Source organism: Hermetia illucens, chromosome 7 (genome assembly GCF_905115235.1).
Source record: "Hermetia illucens chromosome 7, iHerIll2.2.curated.20191125, whole genome shotgun sequence".
Taxonomy (NCBI): Eukaryota; Metazoa; Arthropoda; class Insecta; order Diptera; family Stratiomyidae; genus Hermetia; species Hermetia illucens.
This window is the reverse complement of record NC_051855.1, coordinates 5,346,506-5,371,811: the sequence shown is the minus strand read 5'-3', so window position 1 is coordinate 5,371,811 and position 25,306 is coordinate 5,346,506. Positions and strand designations below refer to the sequence as shown.

At 43.8% G+C, this 25,306-nt stretch overlaps 1 protein-coding gene across 3 annotated transcripts in view; it reads right to left on the bottom strand.

Moving 5' to 3' along the window:
* Positions 1–25,306, bottom strand: part of LOC119660773 (eukaryotic translation initiation factor 4 gamma 3) — an 82,477-nt gene that overhangs the window by 34,228 nt on the left and 22,943 nt on the right. The window contains exon 2 of one of the 3 annotated variants that reach the window (XM_038069543.1): positions 23,380–23,608. In XM_038069543.1, coding sequence (XP_037925471.1) covers positions 23,380–23,608 — 229 coding nt within the window. Of the gene's footprint in view, positions 1–12,066; positions 12,328–23,379; positions 23,609–25,306 lie in introns of those variants that run through there. The other 2 variants (XM_038069541.1, XM_038069542.1) reach the window with 2 other exon arrangements.

Below are 25,306 nucleotides of genomic sequence, written 5' to 3'. Positions count from 1 at the left end.
TTGGCAATAGTCAACCCAGGTTGATCAGTTGACAATGCCCCGATATCCAGGCATGGAAAAGAAAAGTGATGGTAGGCGCGCTATCAGACTTCGAATCAGGAGACGCTAGCCGTCGATCATGGCGCAAAGAGTACCGGCGACATCCCTGCATTTAAATCAAGGACAGTGAAAATTTTCGGAAGTTTTCAAAATAGACGTAGTGAGGAGCAGTTATAGTGCACCTGGACGGAAACTATTCACGTTAGAGATCCCTCGGGAAAAAAACAGGGAAGGAATCCCAAAACTCACAAGCAGAATCCATCCATATTTTGACGAACACTCCGGAGAGTGACAAAAGTAAAATGCAATTAAAAAGCAAAACGATAACAGAATACTATAATTTCGTGAATAAAACGGCAAACGGCCAAAGAAAAGAAGCATTCAAACCAAATTTGTGGTGTATTAATGGGTCTGCCTACTGAGAGCTGTCCACTCATGATGCCAAAGAAGGGTAAACAACTATGATGGAACTCGGATTTGGCGAAACAGAGGAGATCGGCTCCTCAACCGAGCTGCCTGTTTCAACCGCTGGCTGAATTCGGTACAAATAGGGGCTTAGAAAGCTCTAAAGGGCATAAGGCCCGCGAAACGATCATCATGGATCCTTGCTGAAGAACATAACCAGCAGTTAGGTTATCTACAATTACAGAAGGGGACGTACACAGAAAGCGATGAAAAAACGGCAAACCATTTGCTTGAAGTGCACTTCCCAGGCAGCGTCCAAAATTTCATCTCGGGGGCGACAGATAAACGGAACATTGAACTTTGGCAGACAAAGAAATCGTTCCATAAATATAAGTCTGCGGGTCCGGATGGCATTATACCTGCTCTGATACTAAAGGGAATGGATGCCCTGAGTCTACACATTCGGAATATATTCTATGCTTGCCTAACACACGCTTATTTTCCAACCAGTTGACGTGATGTGAAAGTAATATTTATTCCCAAACCAGGGAAACTAGTCTACACAGACCCAAAACGCTTTCAAAATCCGACAGAACTTCCTTTCAGCTAAAAGGACTGGAAATACTAGTAGATCGGTTCGTAAGGGATACATACATCCCTAGCTGGTCACTTCACTGCAGCAATATGCCTACCAGAAAGCCAAATCTACGGAGACAGCACCCCATGGGCCAACGACAGGCAATGTTCGATAAAGAATACGCCTTAGGCGAATTCATGGACATGGAAGGCGATTTATAACGCGGCAAGACAGTATGGAATTGACCTGCTGTTAATCAGTTGGATCCACAGTCAAGGAAAACGGGTCGGGCGCAGTGGTGTTCTCGGGAAATTCATTACGGAACTGGCTCGACTTCTCAGAAAAATGACGACCATATTCCAGGTGGAGACAGAAATGTTCCGACAATCGGGCAGCTTAAACAGCAACAACACATTGAGCCATTTGTTGTGGAGTTGTCATCAGGTGTTCTTGAAACTTAGACGACACGATAAGAAAGCTGACAGACTGGCTCACCAAGGTTTTAGATCGACAATGGTGGAGCCTGAACGAGCTTTTGGCATCCCGCCATCTACTGTCAAGTCTACTCTGAAGGGGGAAAGGACAAGGATTCACGCAGCCGAATGGAGAAATCCAAACTTCTGCCGGAATATAGAGGATTAAGGGCTCAAAAGCTTTGTGCCCCAAAAAGTTAAACGGGACTCGTTCTTAGAATTTGACTCAGGTATTCATTCACAGCTGAGTCGAGTGGTATTCAACATCAAATCATGATACAAATCTTACTACCAACAGTGAGATTTGAACCGCAACCTTCCTTGATTCGCGCTTGATTCATGTTGCATTTAGGGGGTAAATCTGAATTTCGGAAACAGAAAGGGAAGAAAAAGGGTTGCAATGAACTTCAATATCGAAAAAATGAAGTTTTTGTGTGTAATTTAGATATCTTTATTTGTTCGGTGTAAGATCAGTGACTGCCAAACATTCTACGGACCAATGATCGTTTGGAAACGGCAATGGAATCACGATATCAAATCGGCCGAGAGAGAACTGTTTTAATACGACAACATCCGAATGGAAAGGTATCAAGCATAGGGAAAATATAGAGTAACAGCAAAAAATGAATAGGCAACTTTGCGGGGTGCACCCAAGAGGCCTTAATTTAAATCAACCCATGGTGATACAATAAAATTGAAAAGTTAATCATTAAACACTTTGAAGGATGCGCTCTAGTTAACAATGCATAAATCAATTCATCAATTTACTCATTTTCACTAGTTGCAATCTTAACTGTTTAGTTTCTTTAACTTAGATATATATATAAATGGTTGCCTTTTACCCCTGGTGGTGTATAGCGCGTCAACCACAACTATATGCCGTTCGCGTTCACCGAGACGTTCACGACTTCCCGAGACGCTCGCATTCCGTTTTTAGACCTCCAAATTCTCTGAGGTTGCGTCGGTGCAGCACGTGACATTTTAGCCCATCATGTATGGAGTGTTCTTTTCACCCCATGAGTTGCTCATCATCGTGCATGAGAAGTTGACCGTTCACGTCCTTCACAGGATCATCGGAAGATTTGCGACCACAATCGTCTCTCTCATGATGCGGTATTCAGTTCTGAAATCATTGCGACGTGCGACATCTTGCGCTTCACTGACCGGCGCAACAGCAAATTCTCTCTTGTCACGGCGTACACTACGCTGATCTTTTCGTGATTTCGCTTGGTATCGGAGTTCGAGTGACGAGGCGGTCGAAGTTACAGAAATCTACGAAGCTCCAATCATTACCGTTGCGGTCGCCAAGACCGTGTTTCCTCATCATATGTCTGAACAAGTTGTTGTCAGATTCCACCTTAGCATTCAGATCACCCACCACGATCACAATGCCGCCTGCCCTGAACTGTATTTAATTGCGTAGGAAGCATCCTTCTCCACAAAATCGGAAGTCTCCGACAGTCATCAGTAGCAACCCGCCACCGGGCTCGTGCATGACACCACTTGACTTTCCAGGATACAAAAGCGCATTGTTGTAAGAGGGAGAGGAGTACTCTCCAGATTCCTAGGTCCACATTGCCCAGCTTCATCGTTCGATTTAAGGGGGGTCGGCAAGTCGATTACTAAAAATTATAGTAATATACTATTATTAATTTTATTTGAACAAATATTGATATGGAAGGTATTTCGTAGCCTGGGCACCATATAGTGGCCACCTCTTGATTTTCCTCAAACTCTTCGGCTGGGTAGTTTCTGAGATTGGATCCATGAGAGAAATGATCACTTTCCGCGCCCCGCACTACCCACCTTTCCAACCAATGTCAAAACTTCGGGTTCGGAAAGTACTAACCGAGACCTTTCATTTGATACCCTCCGACATAATATAAACAAAAATATGTAAAAATATGTAAAAATAAGTTGGGAAACCGGAAGCTTGACGCTTCAGGTGAAAAAGGTTTTGCGTTTCCCTTTGTGAGGAGCATAACGCAATTCTCCATTGACTGGAGCCATTTAAATCGCTCAGTTCTGGGCAGGTTACTTGCCAGAACCTGCTATCAGGCATGCGTATGCACGATACTGCCCTCTATGCCGATGCAATTTTAGTACTCCTAGGATGAACTTAAGCTGAGTTTTTGAGTCAATTCCTAAAAGTTGGTAATATACTATCAGTAAGTTTATTTGAACAGATTTGCATGAAATTTTGCACGTGTACACGAGATATTGTCCTCTATGTCGGTGCGGAAGTGGTAGAATGAATTTAAAGGGGTTTTTTAGTCGATTTCTAAAAGTTGGTAATTTGAGCAGATATCGGAATGGGACATATTTTGAGGACTTGGATTCATCTAAGCGCACCACCTTGATGTTTCCGGATTTCTAGGTTGGGTAGTTTCCGAAAATGAGTCCTGTCTCACTTTAAGTGCGTACATTTTGACTCCTTACGCACTTTGCAATTCACGCCGACACTAACATCAGTGTCGATAAGTACTAATCGAGACCTTTCATTTGATACCCTACACGACCATTTCCGGTGAATTTTTTTTAAATCCCTCCTTTTTAAACTCCACCTAAATTTATGTCACTCACAGTATGCGTGGGATTTCATAGTTCCCATCTGTCCACCAAATTTCGTTCGGAACGGTTTAGCCATTTTGGAGGAAAGTTTGTGCGTTCACTTTGACTAATTGATGTTATGATGACGTCATATACCTTCTTCTTCTCGGTTGGGTAAGTTCTGAGAACGGGACCTGCTACTCTTTTTGAGAGTCATACTTTTGGCCCTCACTTCAACATTTTACCCGATATCAAACATGGGACTAATGGGAACCCTTTCATTTGATACTCCACATGTATGGGGGGAATCCCGCTAAAAACACAAAATGGCGCCACTTGCATTTGTAAAGGGATTCACAGACCACACGTTTCATGACAATCAGCCTACCTAGCCGTTTCCGAATAAACCAGGTGTGACAGAGAAACAAAGACCGAATAGATCCTAATAAGGCTCTGTTTTACGCAAAACCTCGAAAAGTAAGAAAGGAGTATGACCATTGAGTTGATATAAGTATTATGCGTTAAAATTAGGGATGTTTTTGCTTTTGCTATTCATTTCGGAAAGAAATTTTCGGTGGTATCAACCCGCCTTTCCACGGAAAGGCACACATTCCGACAGGGAGATAATATTTGTGAACTAAGAACTCCGACCCTCGTCTCGCCCAACTGCTAGCATTCGGGTTAGCTCCACCACGTACCGTGCAGTTCCACATATTATCTCGCGCAGTCGGTGTTCACGACTGGCAAACCTATTAGAGGAGTTTATTTGGTTGACAGCCTTTGTGACCGTGTTGGTGCCAAGGTGATGCAGCGCTGAACTTTCAACGTAACAGAGCTTGGGCTCAATGTGGGAGCACAGCAACTCATCATAACGAAGTTGGCTTGGGATTTTTGGGATTTATATCCACCGGGTTTGATAGTATTAGGATGCGAGCTTCCTTCACTTGAGAATACTCTGATGCCTAAACGAAGGAGGAACTTGTTCATCAAGTGAACATCTTTTAGGTTCAAGCTTGATGCACAAAACAGAGCGGATTCCTCTGCATAGTCGGCTGAAACTATTGCCAAATGCCTGAGCGGAAGATGTAGAAAGAAGCAGAATGGACCTTGTCCATCCGAAGCTCAGGAGCTCCACCGTTTAAATGTTTACCGAGGAATTAGCTCAAATTATTGACTCACCACATATTAGAATTAAAGCTTGATGCCGTGTTTTTATTGATTTTGTGAATGTTGAATTTGGATCATAGCCTCTAGTCTCGACCGGACTAGTTGAAGTTGAAAAGACGGCCTCCATTCCTAGTCTGAGAGGAATTTAGGTCTGCGATTCCAATCAGATTCCTCACAAAACTATTCAAAAATTTCCTAATCCTATTCTTTTGTTTTCCTTAAATAGCGTTGTGTTGATTCGCCTACTTGGTCCGCGAGTGGCGGTGTGTCGAAATCGACTGGAGCCGTGCCCAAAATTCCGATAGGGCAAAAGGCCACTCGACGGAAACACGAAAAGAGAGGCAGAGCCAGGCGTCTTTTCAGCGCCTTCAGCGAATCTACAATCATGCGGTGAAAGAAAAACGATCCTCATTCCCACTCAACAAACAACTACCGAATGTACTGCAAAACCACGCCAACGGCTGCAAGAGGAGATCCATGAACTCAACTTCCCACCGGCGCACTACAGGATTTCCTCTCGGGCGACCGTATCGACTTGCCGGGTCCTTGGCCGTACCGTAACTCATCCTCCCATGTATATATGATTCCTCAATTATATATGAAGCGGCAGGGAGTGGACATTTAGGTTGAGGTGGGCCTTCGCAGAACCGCCATGAAAAAGAAAGACGGGGACCGCTGGTCGCATACATCGGTTTAGGACTGGTCCTTCCCCGTCAGCGCCTTACGTTTTAGTTTTTTTGTCCCCTCCCTTATTAGGCAGTTTAGGTCCTATAAGAAAGAAATTTTCGGTAGTATTAATCCACCCTGAAACTTTACACCTCTACTAGAATACGCCGGATGAGGTTAAGGTTTTTTTAGTATTGAGTCTAGGCACGTTAGTAAAATCTGTGCCCTGACGGAGATAATATTTGTGAACCAAGATCCGCGGCTCTCATCTCGCCGAACTGCTAGCACTCGGGTTAGATCCAGCAAGTTCCATCCCGTTCCATATATTATCCCGCGTCGTTACTATTCACAACTGGCATACCGGTTAAGGGAATTTGGTTGATTGGTAGCTTTGATGATCGTATTGGTGCTAAAATGATGCAACGCTGAACTTGCATCGTAACAAGGCCTAGAACGAATATTTGATTTTTTCGATGATGGATTGAAAAAATAGCAACACATTCCCATCAAACTAATTTGGCAAAATTTTCCAACGAAACGGTTCACATGTTGCAACATCTTTCATAGATAAATGTCCGGTCGATTCGAACTGTCCCGGGGAACCCGTGGAAAATCTCTGTCAAAAACGCCCACAAATTTCGACTGAAGAATGGACTCGTCCATTCAAATCGTTGTGGAAAATGACATAAAAATGCAACAGCACCAAAAAAAAAAGTGCATCCATCGAGTGGCGAGATAATTCGATGGGGATCCGCTTTGCAATTTATTTTAAAAGTAAATTTATATAACGGAAATTCTTGAAGTTTTGATCGAGCTTCGTGCCTGCCTATAGACAGCGGCCTCAATATTCGCCGAGGATATAGCAATATAGGCTGTATTCTGTGCAAAAAAAACCCCATCTGAAGGTAAATCTACCCAATCTGCAGGTATGGGGACTTCCTATTAAACCCAACGTAGATCGAAGTTACTTACTGCGTGTGAAGTGTTCCACAAATCCCAGCTTTCCATCTAATTTGTGTAACCGTTTCTGGAGAAATGGCTGTAATGGACAGAGGCACGCAGTAAACCGATCTTAATAAGATTGTATTTTCAACATCTTAAAAACAGGTGGGAATTGGGGAAGTCGCACACTTCGGAAATAAAGGTTTTGTGTTCATGTTATGTAAGAAACTTTCTATGCACGTTTCTTCAAATTTTTCGGTTGTATAGGTTCTGAGAGCGAGACCTGTTTCACTTTTTGGGGTACATATTATGAGTCCCTACTCCCCTGTGTTTCGCCCAATGTCAGAAATTAGACCATTTCCGAAAAGTACTAATTGAGCGATTTGACTCTCCATATAACCATATTCCATGTCCACCAAGTTCGGATTGATTTAACCGCCTTGGAGAAATGCGCCTGTGGCAGAGAGTGAATCGTTTTTGATAAGGTTTTGTGTTACACAAAGCCTTAAAATGTATGAACCTGAAGATGTACCTACCTCAGACTTAAATTTAATTGTTTATCTATGGAAGCGACGAAACTAAAGCAAGTGACATCAACTCCCACTAAACAATACCTTCCTCATTTCTCAAAACGTATTCATAGACATCACGGTGGCATCTGACATCGCGGCTCTGATCGGAGAGTGGAGAGTATCAAACGATATCACACTCTCGGATCACAGACGCATTGATTTCGTTATGGGCATGGATCCACCTCCACCCACTCCATTTCGGAATCCGAGGAAGACAGATTGGGTAATGTATCAAACAGAATTGAGCGCCCGAGTCACGATCCCTGGGAAGCGCATCAAATCCATTTCTGGAATTGAGAAAACAACCCAGATGATCACAACTAGCATGAGAGAAGCTTTCGAAGAAAGCTGTCCACTCAAGATGCCAAAGAAGGTTAAAACACCATGGTGGAACTCGTATTTGGCAAAACAGAGGAGAACGACAAAGATGCTCCTCAATCGTGCTCTGAAGGGTGAATCAAGCCCTACCTGGAATTACTATAACGAGGCACAGAAGGCTCTAAAGAAGAGCATAAGATCGGCTAAACGATCATCTTGGAGACGCCTTTGCGAAGAGACTAACTCTCTTGAGGCAACCTCAAAGCTGAAGCGGATTCTGGTCAAAGAACGTAGCCATAGTAGCAACACGCCTACCAGAAAGGCAAATCCACGGAGATAGCACTCCATGAGCTTACTGCAAAAATTGAAAAGGCGATGTCCGAAAAAGAATACGCCTTAGGCGCATTCATGGACATCGAAGGTGCCTTCAATTATGCCTCATTCGCGGCAAGACAGCATGGAATCGAACCGTTGCTAATCAGTTGGATCGTTCACATGCTAGAGTGGAGAAAAATCCACATATCGGTCGGCCAGAAGTCTATTGAAGCAGGATGTCTCAGGGGCCGCCCACAGGGAGGGGTTCTCTCTCCACTGTTATGGCTCTTGGTGATGGATACCCTGCTGTGGCTCCTGGAGGACAAAAAAGTCTTCGCGCAAGCATTTGCGGATGACCTAGCCGTAATAATTACCGGCAAGTTTGCGGACACAGTATGTGACCGCTTGAATGCAACTCTGCATGTAATGCACAGCTGGTGCCTCCGCAACGGACTCACGGTGGACGCTAGGAAGACTGGACTAGTTATGTTCACTAGGAACGTCAGGTGGGGCAGCTATACTCTACCCACCTTAACAGGGGCGGAAATCCAGCTGACACAAACAGTCAAGTACCTAGGAATACATTTCGACTCCAAGTTAACGTGGAAGCATCATATCCAGGAACAATATCAGAAATCCTGCAGATTGCTCTGGTGCTGTAGGAATGCGATAGGTAAGATCTGGGGACTTTCACCTAAACGGATATACTGGATGTATACATCCATAATAAAACCCATTTTGATATATGCATACATCGTCTGGGGGCCAAGACTGAACTTTGCTAACAGCAGGAAGCTGCTAACGCAGATTCAGAGACTTGGTTGCCTAAGTATTACTGGAGCAATGAGTACTACGCCGACTGCGGCACTTCCTAAATTTACCCCCCATTCACTTCGAGGTGAAACGGGAAGCAGCCAACGACGCATATAGGCTCGATGACATTGGGGCGTGGAAAGGCGGCCAATCCAACGGCCATGCGTCTATCTGGAAATTCCTTGAAAAACATCCGGTAGCCCTGATGCCGACCGATCATATGGTTTCCAGATTCGTCTTTGAAAAGACATACACTGTCGATGGTCGACAAGTGGCCATGAGTCTTTTCAGATTACAGACCTAATAATCTTCGCCGACGGGTTAGTCATGGACGATGGATCGGGTGCAGGCGTGTTCTCGGAGAATCCGATTATAGAACTGGCCCGACCCCTCGGAAAAATGACGACCATATTCCAGGCGGAGATATATGCCATTTCATTGGCAGCAGAAGAATGTCTGCGACAAAAACGGAGAGGTCGCACCATTCGAATCTGTTCCGAAAGTCGGGCGGCATTGTCAGCACTAAATGGCAACAACATATCAAGCCAGTTGGTGTGGAGTTGTCATCAAGTGCTGCTGAAACTTGGCCGACTGAACGAAACATTCCTGATGTGGGTGCCGGGGCACTCTAACATCGCCGGCAATGAGGAGGCTGACAGACTAGCTCGCCGAGGGCCTGGATGCACAATGGTGGGGCCAGAACTAGCTCTTGGAATCCGACCATCTACTGTCAAGTCTACTCTGAAGGGTGAAATTGCAAGGATTCACGCAACCGAGTGGAGAAATTTATACTCTTGCCGGCAAGCGAAAATCCTAGTGAAGGAGCCTAGGGCCACTAGAGCGGCATTTTTGTTGTCTCTTAACAAATCGGACATGAAAACCCTAGTAGGGCTTTTGACGGGACACTGCCCCTTAAACTACCATGTGGAAAGGATTGGGGTAGTGGTTTCGGCTGTGTGCAGCCAATGTGAGGAGGAGGAAGACACGGCCCTGCACTTTTTATGCATCTGCCCGGCATCCTCAGATCTCCGACGAAGACACCTTGGCAAGGTTTTCTACAATGGAGAATCTGCACACTTTCTGCCTCTGGAGAATGTTCTCAGATTCGCTAAAGCCTGCGAACACCGTAGGCGGGTAGCCATTGAATAGGCAACTACGGGGATAGTACAATGGGCCTAATAATGGCCTGAGTGCTCGGAGCTGCGGCTCCCCCCAGTTAACTAAACTAACTCCCACTAAACAATACCTTCCTCATTTCTTAAAACGAATTCATAGACTTTGCCGAAAGAGAAAAGCGCGGCTAAATTGCGAATGACGTTAAGTGTCAACAATTAGTCGTACGTGTCGTATCGCAATATCTAGGGGTTTTCAGTTTTTTTGCGTGCAGCATTGCGAGTGCTTGTACATTTGTGTAATCACTACTCGTAGCAGCGAGAAAGCAAAAACATTTCTTTATAAAATCCTGTGTAATAAACGTCATTGACAGCTCTCACGCCGCACGCATGCGCGCGTGCCCAAGTTGCACCTTAGCTATGAATTTACGAATCTGCGAATGTATTGGAAGAAGCTTATTCGTAGTATACATCACAGGAACTAACCTTTAGGGCCTATGTGTGCGGATAGGTTTCCCCAATATATTCACAAGACCATACCATTTATTGTGGATATTGCCTGAGAGACGTACTGTGGTCGAGTCATGAAGATTTGCAACAGGCCGGCGATGTCTAATGCAGGGAAAATATTCGAATATCTAAAAGGGATTCCAAGGGAAATCCAAAGAATACAGTCCAGTCGGGGAACCATGAGAACGTAAGAGGATTCAATAAGTGAAGGTTACACATCAAGGCGTTGTTGAGACTTTTGAGGGCAATTGATTATTAAAACCAAGGTCCTAAGTAGATTGCAAAATGCTATCAAAGCCCCTTTTTATTAGTGAGGTTTGAACCGGGAAATCCCTTCCTCCAGTGCCTTTTTTTTGTAGTTGAAAGAGCGGTTTCTTCGATTCCTTAAATTGTATAACCTAAAACGCCTCAAATGGCGTTATTGAAATGACGTTTGTTTTTATCTCAAACGTGCCGTACCGACGTACAACTAAAATGCATTCTTTGTTTCGTTTGTAGAGGAGCCTTCAAAGTGTCTAGAGCGCACATTCCAACATGCTTTTCTCATACTTATCCCAGATCCTTACGGAAAGGAATCCAAATATTTCTAAACAGTTCTTACTGCATCTGACTGACGAATATCTGTTGGATGCAGACCTCCATCTTGAGCTGAGTGTAAGCACCATGAAATAAAAAATAATATTCTGGTCCTTGTTATCACCCTCAAAGCGATCCTACTTAATATCCATCGACTGAAATAGAGAGCATTAACTGTAAATTTACCGATGACACACATGCCCATTTCACATGAACTAACCTCTACCACTCGTACACAAATTCCACAATTTTCCAGGACATATTTTACAACTTAACTGCCTCCTCGGGGGAATAACTGAATATTCCTTAACCGATTATATGCCATTAACCAAATCCACGCCGGAGGAACCAGTTACGGACGAGAGCCATCGAGTTCTACGAAACAAAAACTGAAAATGTTAGGGAAAAACTACGGACACTTCCATGCAAATTAAAGGATGAATAGGAGACAAAGAAGTCCTTGAGAGGACTAGGTCTAACGAGCTTAGCTTATCTTAACGAACATGGTCCCTATCGCTCATAAATGAAAAGTCAGAATCAGAAACCCCAAAAGGAGAAAAATCCTCAGTAACTTCACCGCACACCATGTAAAATCCATTTGCTTATCCAACATGCGGTAACGACATGGGGGCGACCCAGGGACTGCGCTCCTACACAGTTCGCGCATTTGAAACTCGTGACAGCCCATGGACTGTGTAATGGGAGCCAAATATATTTCGTGTGATCGTTCAGCAACGAAACAACACGTCCAAAGCTAGGGTGTCGCGGTCGAAACACGGCCATTCAATCCACAAAGGGTGCTTCTGCATGAGCGATAGCAAAAGTTGGCGTCAATCTGGACATAATAAACCTCATCTAATACAAAACGCTTCGAAGTAGGCCACACAAAACCAAACCAAACCCGCTCCGTCCCCTCATACCCGCCAGCCATTCAAAAACGAAGCTGCATGAAAACTAATGACGATACCAAGGGACTAAGCAACCGAGAAAAATTGAGCGAGGCACGTAGTCACTGAAAAAAATTTACGAACCCATCCTGTAAGTCACGCACAACAGAGTTTCCGCTAAACGTCTCGAGGTCTCTCAGAATTTTCGCATTTCTCGCGCAAAATCCACGACGTGACAGATGATCGCGATTTAAATATATTTTTTTTTTCCGAACGTGATACCACAATGAATTTAAACAAATACAAGTAAAAAACAAAAATCTACTTAATCTTTCCGTTCGCAACGACAACATTCATCATCACAGCGAGCGAACACACAAAACGCAATCCCCGTTTTGAAATTTAGAGAGGCAACTGATTAGTTACATGTCACTGTCGGGTAGCGTTGCTCTTAGCTGCGTTCAGTTTGACATTCGCCAGCCTTGCCAAGCCCACGACACCGGACGTGCTGACGACAACACGATGTGCAGTTGAAAACCGATGGAACGAATAACAATTGCAGTTAGAACCAAACTTCAAGCGAAAAACTTCGCGAGCCTGTAAACGCCGCTGTTGTATCGCTTTGCTCCGGCTTTCCACCGTGTTCCGGGCCAAATACAACTTTCGTACGTTTTGACACATGTGTGTATGTATACACGATCCGTATGCAAGTGTTTCGAGGTCGTGGAGCGAAGCTGACAACGAAAACCGTGCCAGTCACTTCTGTTTGGCATTGAACGCACCGCAGCCAGTGAATACACATATATAAGGATGTGCGTCCGAAAGAATACCTAAGCTGGCCCGGTTCCCGGCCGTTCCCGCTAGGAACAATTCGAAACGGAATCACCAAAGCACGTACCGTTCTCCCCGCATAAACTTTCAATTTCAATTGATATGCTGAAAATACATTGAGATGCGTGCGTGTTGCGAGCGAGACAATCTGTGATCCGCACGCAGTTTCAATATACAATAAATAATTCAGGTAGTTTATCAATGCTTTATGCTCCGTTCTGATGACAGATAACGTCATTTGCAATTTGGTGCAGTCACCTTTGAATGTAATTAATTTGAATAAATACATTTCGGTGGTGGTCAGAGGGTAGTATAGGTCCCAGGGCGAAACGTGGATTGGTACCCACGATGGAGCATAAAACCTGGGAAATGCCTGCTGAACCAACACCAACAGCTCTACTATCAAACCCTATCTCCACCTCCACGTGGTGACCGCTGGGAGCTCTTTCTTAACGAAAAGCTGCAGACGGAGAAGGATGAAGGCGAGTCTCCCGCGCCTAAAAACGGGACAAATTGTACCAACTGGTCCTCCAGGTTGGAGGTTGGGTAGGGCTGACAACCCTACACGGAAAACAACTTGTTACGACGCCACAACAGGAGCCTCGGACAGGACGGATTTTAAAACCATGTGCTCGGAGTAGGTTTCTTAGTCAGCCAAAAAACGAAACCTGCTGTTATCGGCTTTGAAAACATAAGCGCAAGGCTATGCACTCTGCGCTTGCGAGGCAAGTTTAGAAATATAAGCCTCATAAACGTTCACGCCCCTACAGAGGAGACTGCAGAGTCGGAGAAGGATACCTTCTACGAGGCAGTAGAACGAACCCGCGAAGCCTGTCCCAGATATGATATCAAAATCATACTTGGAGATTTTAACAGCCAAGTAGGGAAGGAGCCAGTATTCAGGCGATACGTTGGCTCCCATAGCTTACACGAAAAAACAAATGATAACGGACTGCGGACTATTCAATTAGCAGGGTCACACGAAATGGTTGTTGGAAATACCTGGTTTGCGCGGAAAGCGGTCCACAAACATACGTGGGCCTCTCCAGACGGGACCACTTTCAACCAAATTGACCACGTGTTGATCGAACGCCGCCACCTCTCAGCCTTGATGAATGTCAGGACATATAGGGGGGGGGGGGGGGGCCAATATAGACTCGGATCACTATCTCGTTGGCATGGTGCTTCGAGCTCGAATAACAATACCACCTAGACTCCCCTCTGACAATCAGGTGAGAGTGAACACTGAAGCCATCCATAACACAACCCTCCGCCACACCTATAAGAGGGAAATGGATGCCGCAATAACCGCAGTCAACAGAGGACCTGGAGATGAAGCATCAACAAATGATCTTTACAATCACCTGAAGAACGTTATCATGGATACGGCCACAAACATACTTGGTCGCAGCCGCAAAAGGAGTCGGAACGGCTGGTTTGACGAGGAATGTAAGCTAGCAACGGAACGGAAGAATGCCGCATACCGAGTAATGTTGCATTCTCAAAGAACGCGGGCACGCGCAGAGACTTATCACGAACTCCGTCGAGTGGAGAAGCGACTTTACAGACGGAAAAAGGAAGCCTGGGAGAACCAAGAAGTCTGTGAGCTAGAAAAGTACAGGGAGCAGAAGTTTTACCAACAAGTCAGCAGGATGAAACCTTATACACCTCGATGCTCATCCTGCCGAGACAAAGAGGGAAATCTGATTTCCGACAGAATGGGCATATTAGAGCGATGGGTTGAGTACTTTGATGAGCTACTAAACAACCAGAACATCGGCGAGTTGGAGGTCCCGCCAACTGAAGACGACGGACAAATACTGCCACCACCAAGTTTAGGAGAAACAGTCCGTGCAATTCATCGGCTAAAAAATCATAAGTCGCCAGGATCCGATGGAATTACAGCCGAATTGGTTAAATATGGAGGCGACCAGTTACACCAAGTGGTTCATCAACTTGTGCTCAAGGTATGGGACAGCGAATCAATGCCTGACGATTGGCAACGAGGCATTATCTGTCTCATACATAAAAAGGGAGATATCACACAGTGCAGCAATTATAGAGGTATCACGTTGCTGAGTACCATCTATAAGATATTCTCCAATATCTTGCTAGGCCGGATAGACCCATACGCCCAGAACATCATTGGCCCATACCAAAGAGGCTTCACTGTTTGCGGCAAGCGATGGAAAAATTGTTGGAATATGGACAACAGTTGCACCATCTGTTCATCGACTTTAAAGTCACCTATGATAGCATAGCCAGGGTAAAACTGTACACGGCCATGAGAGAATTCGGTATCCCGACGAAATTAATAAGACTGACTAGGCTGATCCTGACCAATGTGCGAGGCCAGATAAAAGCAGCAGGATCGATGGCACATTGTTCGAGCACAGAGTCTGCTAAAAGTTCAGTTCGGTTTCAACTAATCGACGCCGTACGAACAATCAGATCGACCACTTCGCGATCAACAGTAGATTTAGGAGTTGTCTTCTGGATATGCGTAACAAAAAAGACGCTGACATCGGCCTCCAAAGGGATCACCATCTGATGGTCGCTTACGTTCGTTTGCACGTTGCGCCCGCCACTTCTCGCAGGGTTAGGGAGCTAAGACCCCCTAAGTTCAACATTGACCGCTTGTACAACCCAGCTATCGCTCGACAGTAAAAAAACTATCTTACTAATCAAACGGCAGATCTACTGAGTAACACGCCTAAAAATATCGATCAGCTTTGGGTCGTCATCAAAAATCTCTTTTCTCGGGTACCGCACAAGTCGTCGATTACGTCCCGAAAGAGCGTTATAAGATCTGGCTGACTGCGGAGTCGTGGAAGCGGATCGATAAACGGAAGGGGTTGAAGGCTCTAGTAATCGCTGTGAGTGGCGTCGGGCGTGACGCGCTCGAACTCTGATGCCAAGTGAATTCCCGAGAAGTTCAGCATAGTATACGCTGTGCGGAAGATGTCGCAGATGGCAATGATTTCTTACCGCATCACGCATATGGTCGCACATTTTTCGATGGTCCTATGAAGGACGGTAACGGTCGACTTCTCATCCATGATGATGAACATCTGAAGAGGTAGAAAACATGCTTCACCAGCATCCTTAACCGTATTACACCCGGTGAGATTCCTCTTCTTGCGGATGAAATGGCTGGGAATCCGAGACCTTTCCCAGAGAGTGGAAGAAGAGATGGTCGTTAAGATTCGAAAAAAGGGCAGCTGTTTGGAATGTAACAATTGGAGGGGAATCTGCGTGCTGCCTGCCATCGGAAAGATAATAGCTAAAATAATCCTGGAACGCAACAAAGAACATCTCGGAAGCTTGATGGACAGAGAACAGCCCGGTTTCCGCTCGGGATCCTCCTGCATCGACCACTTCAACACCCTACGGATCATTTTGGAACAGTGCGTGGAATTTAGATCTTCGCTACTCCTGCTCTTCATTGATTTCAATAAAGCTTGTGCTCTACCTAGGAGTGGCATTCCGGAGAAACTAATAGCTATTATCAGAGCATCATATGATGCAAAATGTCAAGTGCTGCACCGAGATAAAATCTCGGAAGATTTTGAGGTCCAAAGCGGAGTCCGCCAGGGTTGCATCCTGTCACCGATATTATTGCTTCTTGTTATCGGTGACGTTTTTCATGTTGCCCTGTCCGGAGGACGGGGAGGATTTCAATGGACAATGACATGTTCCTTCAACACCTCAGCTGCGCTGATGACATCTATTTACTCTCCCACTGCGTCATGGAGCCAAATGGCTCTGGATTTGGAAAGAGGGGCAAGCAGAGTTGGACTGAAAATAAACACAAGCAAAACCAAGGTTCTCAGTTTGACGGGTCGTCGCACCCTCCCTATCCGCATTAATGGCGTTAAGCATCGATCAATTTATATATATAGGAAGCGTGGTTTCTGCCGACGGCGACACCGAGCTAAATGTTGCCTGACGCATTGAAACCACTAAACCCGCTTTCGTTGCACTATCTAAAATCTGGAAATGCAGTTATCTCAATACTATTATTATTCTGTTAAGGGAAAGTCGCACCGCGTCCTTGAAGAACTATTGTGCCCCTTTTGCTGGTTATAGTGTACCTGTTGATCATAGTATCTCAAGCAGGCCTGTAACCGTTAGGAACTTTAGTATGTTCCCCACTTGCAGAAGTTTCAGCTTTGCATCTGGAATTAAGTGTTCTCCCAGATGTATCGACCTACTTTGCACAAGTGCCGGACACTGTCCCAGGACGTGTATAGAGGTTTCGTCCTCCTCCTCACAGAACCTGCAGGCAGTGTCCGTAGATATCCCTGGCTTCGCTAGGTGATAGTTCAGCCAACAATGACCAGTGAGAATTCTCACTATGATTCGGAGGTTCTTTTCGGTGAGGTTTAAGCAATCCTTTGTGCTCATGGGCTCGTCTCCCCCAATAAGCACCCTGGACTGCTCCATCCCTGATAGGCCCGCCCAATATAGTTCCCTCAACCGTTTCTCTTCGTTTCTTAGATTCATAGCCATGAAACCGTTTCCGATTCCACAGAAGGGTTCTGGCTAGTGTAAAGGCATCCCTGCTCTCTTCTTGGCTAGTTCATCCGCTGCCTCATTGCCTTCCAACCCAGCATGGCCTGGAACCCAAAGTATCTAGACCTTGTTGGACGAGCCGAGTATATTCAGTCTCTCAAGGCATTCCCATACCAGTTTAGAGTTCACCTGGTTGGACTTAGGTGCCTTGATCGCTGCTTGGCTATCGGTGAGAATAGCTATGTTCTGCCCCCTGTAGTTCCTTTGCAGATTAAAGGAGGCACATTTGTCTATGGCGTATATTTCCGCCTGGAATATGCTAGTGTACCTGCCCATTGGCTCAAAGTACATTTTCCTTGGACCAATGACACCGGCACCCGCTCCCTCTGCTGTGAGGGATCCGTCAGTGTACCAAGTAATCAGTTCAGACTTATAAGCTGCGTTCCGTTTAAGATTTGCATCAAAGCGCAGTCGTCGTCAGTTTTCGTGTTGTGATTTCAAAACATGAAGACGTAATGACAAATCAGCCGAGGAGCAGAGAATATTCCATTAAATCACACTGCATGCAATACATATTCGTAAATAATTAACTCCTTCAAATTTCGTTTTGACAGTTAAACGCTCAGAAGCGTTTCGTCGTCGTGGCTAGCAAAAATCACACCACGCGGGTATTGTGGATTACTACATTGAAGTCCGCGTATTGAATTTTATTTGAGGACTCTCTCACCGCGCACGCACGCATACATTCCTTTATTATATTTTTGACTCTACTTCAAATATGTAAGGACCAGACATGATTGCAGAACTAAACCGCATTGGGTGTAATTAACCCCGCACGTCCCACACATATGAATCCTAAAATCAATAGCAAAGATGAAGTCCATCGGCGTATCATGAAATGCTAGTAATTCAACAGTCCCACAACGAGCAACACCATAAATGGAACACGTGAAGCATACTTGACAGGTACATGCTTTCAGTAATTGGCTGCCCTGTTGGTAAACACGCCTAATCCTTGCCTCGCCGGCAACTCAACGAACTTACGTGCACACAAGCCGTTAGAGGGAGCATTTGAGTGAAGAAATCTGGCATGGAGGAATCTGTCAAATGAAGTTCATTGCAAGGTCCAGAATGCAACATACGCGAGGAACCAGCGGAGCTTTTTCAGATCTCTCAACGATGTGCAATGCGTCACTGAAGAAAGTTGGGCAAATTGAACTTTTACGATGCGTGACGTATGTTAGTTTGTTGACACTTCACGTCATTCGCAATTTGCGGCTGCTACTTTTGAATGTAATTAATTTGAATGAATTCGTTTTGAGACTTGCGGAGGCACTATTTGTCTTGCAAGTGCTAATTATTAATCTCACTTGCATTAGTCCCGCCGTTTCCATTCATAAAAATTGGATTTAAGTCGGAGGCATATGCACTCTCTTAGTAGCATTTAATTGTATGAATTTCGTAACATTACATCAGACATTGCACTCCTAAGTGGAATTTAATAATATGAATTTCATAACAATTCATAACAAACAAAATTTGAAGATTACGTCCAATGCCGGCTTGCGTTCATATTGTATTGTGCTATACAATTACAAGGAACCAAATTGATTTGACAACTTGGACAAATCGTCCGCCAGCTCGTCCGGGGATTGCATTCTTCCTACATCAATTTAGCGTCAATTAGAATGACAAACTTATTGTCTAGAGTATTTTTTATGGCAATGACTCACGGACTGATGAAACTAAGTTTCTAGATACAATTTGTCAGTCCGGCTGGACTGATAAAAGTATGGTGCAGTTGTCATTTTGATATTAATCGAAACGTAACTTCCGAATGGTTCGGACCTTTAAATACCTGGAATAACACATCGTTCAGTAAGTCCCGGGACTAGCGTAGAAATGGCGCTAATAATGCAATTTATATACTAAGGTTCAGAAGTACCAACCTTCAGATAAGATGTGTCAAAATTTGATGTAATTCGAAACATAACCAAGAAAGCTATAGTGGTTAAACTGACACTACCTTTGCAATCGTGAAAAAATGGACCAAAACGAGTTTCGTGTGTTGATAAAACATTGTTTTCTAATGGGGAAAAAACACTGTTCAAACTCAGCAATGGCTTGAAAAACGTTATCCGGACTCTACTCCGTCGAAAACAACCATTTGTCGGTGGTTTTCGACGTGAAACGCGGTCGTGCTGATACAAATGATGCGGAACGTTCGGGTCGGCCAAATGAGGCAGTAACTCCCGAAAACACCAAGCAAGTATTGAAAATCGTGATGGGTGACCGCAAAATGAATGTGCGCGAGATAGCTAAGATGGTGAACATATCAACTGGTAGTGCATTTACTATTTTGCACCAAACATTGGCTATGAAAAAGGTTTTTCCCAAATGGGTGCGGCGTTTGCTCACAATGAAACAAAAGCAATAACGTATCAATTCAAAATTCGGAGAGCTGTTTGGCACTGTTTACTCGCAATAAACAGGATTTTTTGCGTCGATATGTGACAATGGACGAAACATGGATTCACCATTTCACTCCGGAGTCAAGTCGGCAGTCAGCTGAATGGCGTACGACCGGTAAAAGCCGCCCGAAGCGTCCAAAAACACAACAGTCGGCGGGGAAAGTGATGGCGTCCGTATTCTGGGATGCGAATGGTATAATTTTCATTGACTACCTCGAAAAAGGAAAAACTATCAATAGCAACTACTACATGGTGTTATTGGATCGTTTGAAGGCCGAAATAGCGAAAAAACGCCCACACATAAAGAAGCTTAATTCGTGATCACTACTACTGGTAGAGGGTATGAGCTTCAAAATGGTATATAGGTTCTGGGGTCTAGGTGCCAGAAAAATTTCTGATTTTTGGAGGAATCTGGGGAAAAACTTTAAACGCTTATATCTCCGTTAATATTGAGAATTTCGCAAAAAGGAGCTTAATTCGTGATCACTACTACTGGTAGAGGCTTCCAACCGCTTCCTCATCCTCCGTACTCGCCGGATCTGGCCCCCAGCGACTGCTGGCTCTTTGCGGATCTCAAAAAGGAGAAAAAGATTTGGCTCAAATGAGGAGGTGATCGCTGCTACTGAGGCTCATTTTGAGTCAAATGACAAATCGTTCTACAAACATGGCATTGAAAAGTTAGAGAAGCGTTGGAATAATTGTATAACCCTTGAAGGAGATTATGTTGATGAATAATAAAGAATTTTGCCGATAAAATGTTGTTTTCATAGTTAGTCCCGGGACTTATTGAACGATGTGTTAAGAATTGTTTGACTGATCTTACACAATCAGCATTTCCTCAGTTTGCCATAAAAATGGACTAATGAAATACGGATGGACTGACATGTTAAGTTTAAACGTATAAAGTTGCATGTATTTAAAGATCTGAACCCTTTGGAAGTTAAGACTCGGCTAATAACACAATCACAACTGCATAATACTGCATGCATGGGAAAAGTGATCAGTATTTCATGGCTTATGGTAGGTTTTAAATCTGATCTGATCGTATAGGGTGCGGTTATAGAAATACTCCACACGGTAAGTTTGACATAATTTACTCACTCTGAGTGACGACTTCAATTCCGGTCGACTCAAGTGGTTAGAGCACTGACCTGTCGTAGTGGAAGGTCGCGGTTGAAATCTCACTGATGGTGGAGGAATTTGTTATCGTGACCACATTGCATGGGTACCATAATCGCGTAGCGTTCCGCTCCGGTCTTGAATGAAGTGCTCTAACACACTTCAAGGATCTGATTCAATTGGATTGCTGCCTCCAAGATTGTTATTATCAATTAGTCATAAAAATAACATAATAAACAGGCAGTTTGTCATTCAAACTGATCGTATAAGGTCAGCCATAGACATACAATTAAGGACAAAATTGTTTGCACACCCGACTTTTTTCAAATATTTAAGAAATCAATAATGTGAACGAGAAAATTGGAGTACATCCCTATTTGAAACTCACTTTTATTGGGAAAGTAAAGAACAGAATTCATTATTCATCCATATTGCCTCGGAAATTAAAAAAAAATTATATTTAACTGAAGACAAGGGTTCGTACATAAGTAGTACACCTGAGAATAGTCCAGAAAAAGCGAGTTTCTTGGAAGAAATGTCAACAGGGTCCGGAAGAATGAAATAGAAAATTCTCTTGCTTTACCGTAAAATGTGCACTGGGAGCAAAGCTGGAGGCTTCCATACCCAAGTAAAGAATTTATTCAGAGAGAATGTATTCTCTCGCGGTTTGCGCAGGTATTGGATTTCCACTCAGTGCAAAAATTTAGATAAGATCACTTCTAACTAAAAATTCTGCGTAGTTTTAGCAGATCAGTTCAAGCTTTAAAATTTAGAAGAGATATCTAGTCTGCCTTAGAAAAGCGTATGGTTGATGGTGAGCATTCGAATTGCCAGGCATGGAGTACTTATTTCCAGGACAAAGAAGACCCGTCTTGGATGGGTTGGTCTGCGAAAACAATGGACGAACGTTAACGAAATTTGACTGGATCAGAACAGCGTATCAGTATGTCATTCATATAATGGATAGCATACGACTATTCCGTGTGTCCGAATAGCTCAGTGGTTAGAGCACTAGGTTATAATACGGAAGGCCACGGTTCAAATCTCGCTGGTGGCAGTGGGATTTGTATCGTGATTTGACGTCGGATGCCAGTTGACTCAGCTGTGAATGAGTACCTGAGTCGAATCAGGATAATAATCTCGGGCGAGCGCAATGCTGACCACATTGCCTCCTGCAGTGTACCGTTACGGTCTTGAATGAAGTGCTCTAACACACTTCAAGGCCCTGATCCAATATGGATTGTTGCGCCAACCATTAGTATTATGCAACTCTTCAATCCGGAGACGATACACATTCTCCAGTAGGCAGTATTGACGGACTGTTGAATTGTTTCGATCTTCTGTGAGCGTAACACCGTACTAGATAAGCTCCCCAGAGAACAGACGAGACAGACCACAAAATGGAGATGTGTTCTTCCAAGGCAGTTACTGCAAAGCTTAAGCAAGAGGGATAGTCTTAGGCAATTCTGTACAGAGGTGGATAATAGTCTCCTGGGAAAATATGAGGGGTCACATTTCCACGAATCAGATGCCCCTCTGGAGACCGTTCAGAGGTTGCTTTCTTAGGAGGACAGTAGTGCCGACAATCTCCAGTAGTCCTTGGAGACAGTAGCTTCAACAAGGGAAGAACTGTTCATTGACTCAGCTGAAGATGCGTTACGCGGGAAGAATACCACAAGCGAATAATGCGTGACAATTGTTGTGAACAGAATGTGGCCGGCTAGATCCTAGGCGTTTATGGGTGTACCCAATTACTAGGTTGCACAAGAGGGTTTTATTGACTAACGGCTTTGCCTAAGGCAAAGACATACTCTGATTGACAGGACTAGATGAACCAATCCAGACTATTTGAAGCGAATAGTCCCCTGCCCTTGACTCGTTTTTATTTACTGAGAATAATTTTTTTGATTTCTGATGCTCAAGAACCCGCATCACAATGACAGCGCTATACACCCAATCACGGGATACTCATCTAAAAAAGCGTGAATAAATTGATCTTAACATTAGAAGAAATTAAGTTGAAATTTACTAAGAAACGAAATAAACTTTGTCACGATATAAAAACTATTTTAGACCTCAGGCTTTTTTCCAGTTTTACAAAAAAAAAAAAAACCAAGAGGTGATTTTTTTATTTTTCCGTTACAATTAAATCTAGACCGCAATAAATAAGAACAAACAATACTTAACGAACTAGGCATAAACGTAAATTTGGATCAACTGAACTTAAAACTAAAGTACCATTTGCAGCCTGTAGGTCAGGCGCGTCGTCACAAACATTATAAGAACCAAAATCCAAATGATAACGTAATCATATACGACGGAACAAAGAGAAGGAATTGGGAGCAAGTAAACGGTCACATAATAAATCTAAAAATATTAGTCTACACAAAGAAAAGACTACACAATGCGATACGATACTGGAAGACCCAAGAACATCATTACATTTATTATCTTCCCAATAGTCTCGTAATCGTGGTCTAATATCAATATAAGTTAATATATATACCCTTAAGACACCTACCTGCTGGCAGTCCAAAATTTGCTTGGTGTTGCACGTACAAAGCTTGTGGAGCTGGTTGACACTGCGCCGCAGATTGGGGTGATTGTGACCCAGCACTTGGCTGTTGCTGGTGATGCAATAGAGCAGTTGTTGGGGTTTGTTGTTGTTGTAGATGCAAGTACTGTTGCTGTTCCGGGGGAGACTGCGGGGGTATATACGTAGCCTGCGGCGATGGTGTCTGTGTCGGCTGCTGTAAATAATACAAATGAAGAAAAAATTAAACAAGAATAGTGGCCATCAAGGAGAATTTAATGGGAATTAATGAACAAAACGATAATCATTCGAAAAGTTCAGAAACTAGTTTACAAGAATCGATTCAAAATCCGGCTTTGAGATTGTTCTCCAGGTTGCCAACCTGTCGCCAACTCTTCGCTGAGGACAATCAGTCATTCAATAGCAGTGACTCGAAACTCTTATTGCAATAAAGATGTTGGCAACAAATCAGTATGTTGTTAGTTGTAATGCCTATAATAATGTTTCGTCTATTGTTAATCATCATCATCAATGGCACAACAACCGGTATCCGATCTAGGGCTGCCTTAATAAGGAACTCCAGACATCCCGGTTTTGCGCCGAGGTCCATCAATTCGATATCCCTAAAAGCTGTCTGGCGTCCTGACCCACGCCATCGCTCCATCTTAGGCAGGGTCTGACTCGTCTTCTTTTTCTACCATAGATATTGCCCTTCTAGACTTTCCGGGTGGGATCATCCTTATCCATACGGATTAAGTGACCCGCTCACCGTAACCTATTGAGCCGGATTTTATCCACAACCGGACGGTCATGGTATCGCTCATAGATTTCGTCATTGTGTAGGCTACGGAATCGTCCATCCTCATGTAGGGGGCCAAAAATTCTTCGGAGGATTCTTCTCTCGAACGCGGCCAAGAGTTCGCAATTTTTCTTGCTAAGAACCCAAGTTTCCGAGGAATACATGAGGACTGGCAAGATCATAGTCTTGTACAGTAAGAGCTTTGACCCTATGGTGAGACGTTTCGAGCGGAACAGTCTTTGTAAGCTGAAATAGGCTCTGCTGGCTGACAATAACCGTGCGCGGATTTCATCATCGTAGTTGTTATCGGTTGTGATTTTCGACCCTAGATATAAGTGTCATTATTGGAAATCTATTGTCACAACTAAAATCGTATTTACTGAAAACCACACTTTTAAAGTTGTTCTGTTTGCTTTATCGCCACCTTTCCGTTGCTCGACGATTCCTTGAACGATACAGAGACACTCCCAGATTGGCCAGATCGTCTGGGATTCTCAAAAGTTATGAAACTGTCAAAACTTAACAAAGCTCTCAATGAATTGCAGTTCACTATTAAACTGATTTAGTCGAAATTTGATTTGGTTTTCCTACAAGCTCACGTTTAGAACCTCAAAAGGATTTAATTTTATTATTTCTTTTTAATTATTTGACATAAGAAATGACCCGGAATACTGGAAGCTGAATGGGCATTCCCTGATTACAAACTCCAACGTTCGTATGAGTTTCATACGTCATACACGTCTTAGAGTGCAATAAAATCACATGAAATATGAAATTTTGACCTTTTATAACTTTGTCCAATAATGGTTGCACTTCCGTCAAACTTTCCAGAATTGTGTCTTATATTATCACCATATTACCTAGTTATTCCCTTAAATACCACCGTTTTGAATTTTTGTCTTTTTATCCCACACGTATGTAGCAAGATAGAGCATTCTCTACCACCATTACTCTCCTTGCATTTTTTAGTTTATGACTGATCATCACTTTTTATGTTGATAATTTGCCATCCTCCTGCTTCTCATCATGAGCGTATCACTTATTCACTGTTTCCCCCTGGGGTACTCCAATATAATACCTCCTTATTAACTTTCCTCATGGCAATGACCTTCATCA